General features: G+C 37.8%; 1 protein-coding gene across 1 annotated transcript; it reads left to right on the forward strand.

The window, feature by feature from the left end:
- Positions 1–910: 910 nt before the first annotated feature.
- LOC109217874 (mitogen-activated protein kinase kinase kinase YODA-like) lies at positions 911–8,319 on the forward strand. The gene is made up of 11 exons (XM_019382163.1): positions 911–1,592; positions 3,171–3,782; positions 3,860–3,947; positions 4,318–4,380; positions 4,471–4,634; positions 4,854–4,929; positions 6,701–6,760; positions 6,842–6,967; positions 7,146–7,367; positions 7,558–7,646; positions 7,848–8,319. Exons 1-11 carry the CDS (start codon positions 1,225–1,227, stop codon positions 8,083–8,085), a joined length of 2,106 nt encoding a protein of 701 aa, XP_019237708.1. The 5' UTR covers positions 911–1,224; the 3' UTR covers positions 8,086–8,319.
- Positions 8,320–8,758: the final 439 nt, after the last annotated feature.

The following is an 8,758-nucleotide window of genomic DNA, read 5'->3' on the forward strand; positions in this document are numbered from 1 at the left end:
GCCTTGCCTTAGCTATTGAAAGCCTTTGCCATCATCCCGCACCGTCGGGCTTTAGCTTAGCCCACACTTGGCGCTGCCACAACCCGAAGTGTCCGTGCCACTGACTTTGGCGCGCACGTCGTGCCATGCCGCCCCAATTTTGCCCCCACTGCCTTGTCAAGACTTTGCCAAGCATGCCTTGCTTGCCCCAAGATCTTGGCCAATACTTGCCCGCAACAGCTCACATGACATTGTCTTGTCCATTGTCTGCATGATCGTTTTGCCCGCACATAGGCCGATGGCAAGGCCATCACGCCCAAACCTTGCCACAGTTGCGCCACGCCCGATGTCAAAGAGTCAGACCCCTAACACTTAGTCATTGAATAAAGTACTCCTTATTGACAAAGATCTCATTCATTCTTTTTCGGTGTGAATTCGAATTAGTCGGTCCCAAAACAGTTAGTGAAGAGACAAATCCTTTTGAACATCAACAAACTGTTATTGACCCAAAACGTGCTAGAAACATCAAATTTGGATGGTGTCCATATATAGTGATGTGTCCCACGTCCACCTAAAGCTAACTAACTAGGTGCAACAACTTGTACTTGTTTAAACAATCTCAAAAGTTTTATACCAGAACTATGAATAAACAAAACGTACTCCCCTTGAGCATTCAAAAAGATAATTATAATCCGTACAATAGGGTTTGTTGGACTATTCAATAAAAACCCAAACGGTGACTTATGACTGGCTGACTTCACTGACGTGATGTCGTTTTTATAAAGCACTACGTGTGAGTTTTTCTATTTTCACACGGCTGTTTCTACTTGTCAACCTTGACATCCTAGAATAGAAAAAATTTCTCTTTTCTATGTTCACACTCGTACACAAATATTATACTTTTACTGACAAATTGACTTTATACCAAAAAGAAACAAAACAAGATATCGTGTTTCTGACTTCCAATTACATACAAGTACACTTACAAATTCAAACATTTGACAAAAATAAGAATGAGTTTCGTAGTATATGTGCCTGCAAGAGACGACTCTATAGTTTCTTGAACAACACTACCACCTACCCTTTAACCCCGACGTCAATCCCATCAGCCTTTCTTGAGGAGTATCAATGGCCTAAATCCCACAACCCCACAAACAATTCTTGACATGTTTTAGTACTAGAAGCATAGTAATTGATTGTTTTCATTTTGAATCCACTTACTCTAAATCCTGAGTTCGTATTGAAATGCCATTTTCAAGGAAAGCATTTTCACTCTTTTCTAGTTCTTCTAGTTCTACTTCTCCTTCTGAATCTCCTAACGCCGGAAAAATTTATGGAGGTGGAAGGCGGCTAACTCGGGTGCGGAAATTGAGACATGTTGGCGATGATGAAGTTGATTTGCAGCATACGAATTTTCAACCTTTTGTTGTCGATGAACGTTCGAAATCTATGCCAGTTTCTCCTGATAACTACAAGATTTCTGGGTCTCGGTCTTGTCACTGGTCCAAATCCGCCGAGCCTCAACCTTTGCCGCTTCCTGAGCTCAATTCTGCTCCAAAACAGAATTTGCTTACCATTGTCCAGGGGGATGCTTCAAATCCTGCTGTCATAAGGTCACTTCTTTTAATTTCTGTCACTATTTTTAAGGTTTTCAATTTCGATCAATCAATCAACTAAGGTTGAAGCTCATTATATGTCCGGATAGAAACTGTTAAAATGGCCATAATACCCTTAATGTTATTCACAAAAAATCTATACAAATAGAATGGGGAGAAAGTTAGGGGTTTTGTTTTGAAGATGGCATTTAGGAGTTAATAAGATATACATTAAGGATATAAAAAATTTAGTCAAACCAAAATTGATTACAAGCTAGAATGTCATAAGTTGGAGGTAATCAACTTACGACTTTTGACTGAAATTTGCCTTATAAGCTAAGTTGATCGGACTCGAGGGTGTCCGATACAGGTGCGGATCTAGAGGTAGGAGATTTCAAGATCTAAATTTTTAGATTTGGGGGGTGCGGATCTAGGTATAGATACAGGAGCGCAAGGATTCAACTAAAATAATTCAAATATCTAAAAATAGGGTTATAAAAATATGTCTAAATTATGAGACACTATGCGAAAAACTTACAATGTATTCCAAGAATAGAAAATATTGGTCAAGACGAGCAGTCGAGGAGATAAAAGGAAACATAAAAATTTCTATATATAAGGTATTCCATTTTCTTTAATTCCACCCTAACTTTTGTTTTGATTTCAGAAATTATTGCTTCTGTCCCGAATTTCTCCGTGGATTTTGGTCAAAGTGTCCAGAAATGGTTGACCAGATCCGGTACGAATCCTACACCCACACCCACATCGTGTCGACATGGGTGCGATACCGAAAGTGAAGAGTCCAAGCAACTTAGCTTATAAGCACACTTTTGATGCTACTAACCGTGTCTATAAACATAAAAGTGATCACAAACTGATGATTTGACCAACTTATAAGCTTATCTAAACACCTTCCTAGTTGTTATGTTCACTCAATTCTACTTGAACCAATTTTTCCTTTCTAATACTAGTAAATAATATATCTGATAAGGCAAATAAGACACTTCCAATGCTAAGAGGATTATCATGTATTAACAGTTTTTGCATTAATGTCAGTTTATTATAACCATCATATTTTTTTCCGATTTCGAACTAGCTATATTGAACTCAGGTAGGTGGAGTTAAGAAGTTTTTTTACTTTATCCTTGCCAGCATTATGTCGAGGGCACGTTGTAGGTTATTGGTTGGTGTTTGAATCTGCTCATGCACCACATTTGTATTTGTGGTAGCTTACATCTGATAGATTTATCATAGTAAAGGTTGTGATGCTAATATGACTTTGACAACAATATTTATGATGGAAAGTAGCTGGTCTAACAGCTTCAAAGGCATTGGTTTGGTGTTTCCTGTCGAACCGAATTAATAGAATTCTTGATCCCTTGTGCCTGACTTTTCTTGGTAGAACAATTAATCGGAAATGATCAGTACCCCCTCCCCCCGGCTAATAAAAGGCTTAATAGCAAATGATGGAGGCTGCCGACTGTCTTTAGATAGCAACACTTTAACTTGGACATGATGATTTTGTAAAAACAAACCAAATTACAAGTTTGTCAAACATATTCACGATGCAGAATGTGAACCCGCTGCATGTTGCAGGGATCCTTCTTATCAAACTCCAGTGCAGATGACAAATCCTGTGCATAGAAGATCATCTACTCCAACTTATCGCCGTAGATGTTTCACCCAGGATCAGAATGCTGAAGGTGTTGAAGAGAACTTCAGACTTAATGTTTCCGCTAGAAGTGCTCCAGGCAGCGGTTTTACAAGTCCGAATCTTAGCCCAAAACGATATAACTCAGTAGACCTTTTCCGTCCTACATTTCATCAAGCATCATCACCTTCAGACATTTCTTTGGATAGACGAGCAGGTTGTCCTATCCAACTTTCAAGTGCAAGGGTTACACAAAGCGCTGATCATTCTCCCCTTAGTAGCCCGACTCCACAGAATCCAGTCAACAGAAGTTGGAATCACCAAAATGGTGCTGTGCATTCACATCACAAATCACTTCCAGAAAGTCCAGCAGGTTGGCCTGAAAGCAATAATGTGCACCCTCTACCACTTCCACCCGGAGGTTCACAACAGCCACAATTACCTACCAGCCATAACAATATGGATCAACCAGATGTTCAATCAGTGAAAGGTCAATGGCAAAAGGGGCGACTTTTAGGGCGTGGTACTTATGGAAGTGTATATGAAGCTACTAATCGGTATGTATCAAAGTTGGCTTTTTTTGCTAGTTCCTACTTTGGCTATCAATTTAACATTGCCTTTTCTCTTCGTATAGTGAAACTGGTGCTTTGTGTGCGATGAAAGAAGTTGATCTCAATCCAGATGATCCTAAATCTGCTGAATGTATAAAGCAGTTAGAACAGGTTAGTCCTAATGTCCTGCTTATACCATACAATCCTGAAATTGGTCTTTACATTGTAAAATACGTGATACACAGCCAGAAAAAATATTTTAGAGGCCAAAAGTAAACTGAACTTTAAATTTAAGCATATTATCTGGAACACACAAATTTTATTTGGAGTCAGAGAATTGACTTTTCAAATGGCAGTGATTCTCATTCGACTTGCTTATGCATGATTTTTGGTATTATGTCACACTGAAATGTTGAACTTTTATTATGGAATAGCAAATGCTATAAAAGTGCTTTTCACCAGTTAATGCTATGAAATATGGTATAAAGAAATATATTTAGCTAAGATACATTTATTTTGTTGATTTTGTCTTAACTATCAGGAAATAAGAGTGCTCCGGCAGTTAAAGCACCCAAATATTGTTCAATATTACGGAAGTGAAACAGTAAGAAGATATTCTTTCATACTTCATACACCACCTACTTGAATATCTTTTTGGAACGTTTTAACGGATAACATTCTACTGGCTGTTCAGATGGAAGATACCTTTTGCATATATCTGGAATATGTTCACCCAGGATCAATTAATAAGTATGTCCGGGACCATGGTGGAGCTATGACAGAGTCGATAGTTCGAAATTTTACACGACATATAGTATCAGGGCTGGCTTACTTGCATAGCACTAAGACAGTACACAGGTAATTGCCTGGTTTAATGAAGGTGATAATGTTAGATGATATTTAATGATCCATTTACAGGACACTGACGCCTATGAAGCAACGATGATATTACTTTCAATATTTATTTTGTACTTAGGATATGATTGAGGAATTTCATTGGGTTCTTATCTTGTTGACTGGACTGAATGCTTTATCTGTTTCTCTAACTCTAATGGCTTGGATGGTTTTGTTGAGTAGGGACATTAAGGGGGCAAATTTGCTTGTTGACGCATGGGGAATTGTCAAGCTTGCAGACTTCGGATTAGCAAAACATGTATGCCTGGAAATTTCTAAATCTTACTCCCTCCGTCTTATAATATCTGTCGTGATTCTCTTGTGCACACCCCTTAAGAAAGAAAAGTTTTTGACTACTTTACCCTTATTAAATATTTTCTTAATTTTTGTGTCATCTCTATCAATGACATTATCCATATTTTTACTAAATGTGAAAGGAATTGATTATTAAGGGTAAAAAGGGGAAAATATAATCAATTTTTTCTTGAACTTCTAAAATGACGAATAATTTGAGACAACTAATTTTAGTAACCACGACACATATTATGAGACGGAGGGAGTAATAGAATATGATAATCTCTTTCTTTACTTTGTTGTAGTGTTTTTGAGTTCTCTTGTGAACTCCTACATGTAGTATGAATGAGTTACATGTTTCATCTATGAAGTTGCCAGTTTTGAATGCTTTCTTATTACTGCTTTCCCTCTGTTTTAAAAAAAAAAAGAAGCAGCCCGGTGCACGAAGCATCCCGCATTCACGTAGGGTCCGGGGAAGGGCCGCACCCAAGGGGTGTGATGTAGGAAGCCTACCATGATACAAGCATCAGTGGCTGATTCCACGGCTCGAACCGGTGACCTATAGGTCACACAGAGACATAACAGTTGCTCCAAGGCTCCCCTTCACTTTCCCTCTGGTTCTCCATCATTAATCATTTTGGATGACACATAATTGCAACTGGGGTAACCGGATCCTTAGGAAATAAAAAAAGAAAAAACCTTTTTCTACTCCAAAGTAATACAAGCAGCAACATTAGGAGAATACATAATAGAGTCTTAAAGTTAAGATATAAAACAATGGAAATTCCAATAACCTTTGTTACCATGGTTCGATATCCATGATCACAAAGTCGTCACCTCCTTCCTTTTCCCTATGGAAGAAGTGAACTGTAAAAGAGGGGGGGGGGGGTAGCCTAGTGGAAAGGCCCTCCACCTGTAACGGTGAGGTTTCGGGTTGAGTCACTAAGGATGAAAGAGGGAAAAGACACTGTTGGGCCTTTCGCTGGTGGGGACTATATCAGAGAAGAGTCTGTTAGAGATTTTTGGGAGGAGGAGCACTCTCAAATCACTCAAATTCTCTTTGAAGACAAGTGAGGAAATTATTCTTCTTTATTTCACTCGGCTTGCTTACATAAAATGGCTATAGCCTAGGTACTTATAGAACTTTTCTAACACATACCTAGTCTAATACGTCTATCTTATTTATTCCTAGAAGATCTTCCCTAGTTCATGAGCAAAATCATACATGCATTTTCATTAATTTCCTAATACGTGAACTAAGTAAATTCATGTACTTGAGATGAATCTAGTTTATATTTTCAACAGAGGTTGGGGGAGGGAGGGACTGAATACTTTACTTGATGTTATTTCAAATATGTTATCCTCACTCCTCAACCAATTTCATTTCAAATGTCCAGTAGACATTATCTGATACGGTTATACAATCACCATGATATAATTAAGGGACAAATTGAATGATCAACAATACGAAGAATGAGGAAAAACAACATGTGAAACATGCACATGAACTCCAAATATAGTCATATAACATCTCTTGCGGAGGAAGTGATGTAACATGCTTTAGTATACACCAGAACTTGAAAATGTGCCTTTGCTGTAGCTGGTTGGTGACGTAATTGTCTATCACGGATATGCTGGTTTAGATTCTAGTTCCAATGTAAACTTTCTTGCATTTTAATCATTTCAGTCATTTATCATTTATGCAGTATTATGATTCTGCTTCTCTCATTTCTCAGCTCTCAGCGTGTGCAACTGATCTATCTCTGAAAGGGAGTCCTCACTGGATGGCTCCAGAGGTATTCTGAAGCTGCGTTCTATATACCGGCTAGCTGTTTCCTTTTGCTTGTTCTTAAGGTTTTCCTTTTCCTTGTGTGCAGGTAATGCAGGCTATGTTACGCAAAGATTCCAATCCAGAGCTTGCCTGTGCTATCGATATATGGAGTCTGGGTTGTACTGTCATTGAGATGTACACTGGACAGCCCCCTTGGAGTGGATTAGACGGGGTAAACTGTTTTAATAAACTTTTATCCATTAGGTTGCCACATAATAGCTTCATAGCCTGAGACGATATAATCATGGTCAACTGGCCCGATCTCAATGAAGAGGGTGGAAGTCCAATTTTTTTGTTATTCCAGTAGTGATGTCTAAAGAAACCGTGTCTGGTTTTTTGTCGCGTTTTAGGTCAAAGCTATGTTCAGTGCACTGAACAAATCACCACCTGTACCAGAAACGTTATCTTCGGAAGGAAAGGATTTCCTCAGGTGCTGCTTTCAGAGAAAACCTGCAGATCGGCCGACAGCTCTGTTGCTACTTGAGCATCCTTTCTTAAGTAATACTAGTTCACGTGAGCATAGTGCTACTATTTCAGGTTGCTCCGAAGATTTCTCTAGAATGAAATTACATGTGAGTTTTACAAGCTGTTTAATGTTTAACATATTGGTATTTGGTATTCATTCTCTTTTGTTTCTCGAGCTTTTACAGTTTGATTGTTTTCTTTTCATCATAGTTAGACTTCATTCATTTTCTGTTAATAACGCGTAAATAGTGCTATTCAAGTGGTTTCAATTCATTAACTTTTCATGATATTTTGCAGAGTCCAAAAGACCCAACAAACTTTAGTAAGGAACTTAATCTACTTTCACCAGGAACATCATCCAGGCAAGCAAAATCTCTATGTAACGGGTAATAGTGATTTTTTCGGGTCCTTTTTCTTTTTCTTTTATAAATGTTTGGTTTCTGTCAACAGTACTCTATATCCTATGAAATCATCCATCATCCTTGTTTTCTGGTATTAACATCGATTGTTCCAATTAATTCGTTTGAGTTGTCTCCATTGACCATGATGCTTATCTTATGCAAAGGGAACTTGTGTTTCTGTTTCAGTGAAACAAGCCACCGATCACATTCTGTAACCTGCGACTACGGAGCAACTTCTCACCACTCTCCTCGTTCTACACTCGAAATACTTCCTTGTATTTCTTCATCGGAGCTGAATCTCAGTTCACTTGCAGCTGGCTCCTCGAGCAATCCCAATAGTAATTTGCTTCCCGGACCCGAAATCATAAGTACTGCTTATGTTTTCAACTGCAGGATTCAAGGAAAGGAAATCCCAAACCTATAACTTTTGTGTATAAGATCATAAAACAAGAAAATTTGAAAGAACTTGTGTACATATTAGACTAGGTGAAATAGAGAATACTTGTAATATGTACATTCATTTATGTTCTTGACATCACATGTTTATGTTTAAAGAATGTAAAATGGCTATATTTTGGATGAAGGTAGTAACTCTTTTTATACTTAAAGTTGTAAAGTTAAAGGTAGTAAATTTTGTGTCTAAGGTGTTTTAAACTAACTAATGAGAGACTACTCTGTTGAGATACTATTCACTTTCTTTTCAACAATATATGCCAAAGAGTTAGTATTACTAAACATAACACAAGGTTGATATGTAAGAAGATGTGAACGTGAACCTTTGGCAATTAAATAGGAAAAATGACACTGTATAGCCGATGTAAAAATAATAGCCGAAAAAGTATATATATATATATATATATATTCTGTATGTTATATACTAATTTTATACACTTTTCGGCTACCAGATGTAAATAGTTTCTGACGCGGGCTAAAAGTGAAAATAACCCATTTTCATAAAATTTTAATTTTCAGCCTGTACTATGTCAAGGTGAATCAGCCCCTAAGCCACGTTAAAGCCAAGATTTTGGGTTCACAGTTAAAAGATGCTTATCCCATCTACGACTAACAGCAAAAGAAGCAGGGCACAGTCGTAATCT

Source organism: Nicotiana attenuata, unplaced genomic scaffold (assembly GCF_001879085.1).
Source record: "Nicotiana attenuata strain UT unplaced genomic scaffold, NIATTr2, whole genome shotgun sequence".
Taxonomy (NCBI): Eukaryota; Viridiplantae; Streptophyta; class Magnoliopsida; order Solanales; family Solanaceae; genus Nicotiana; species Nicotiana attenuata.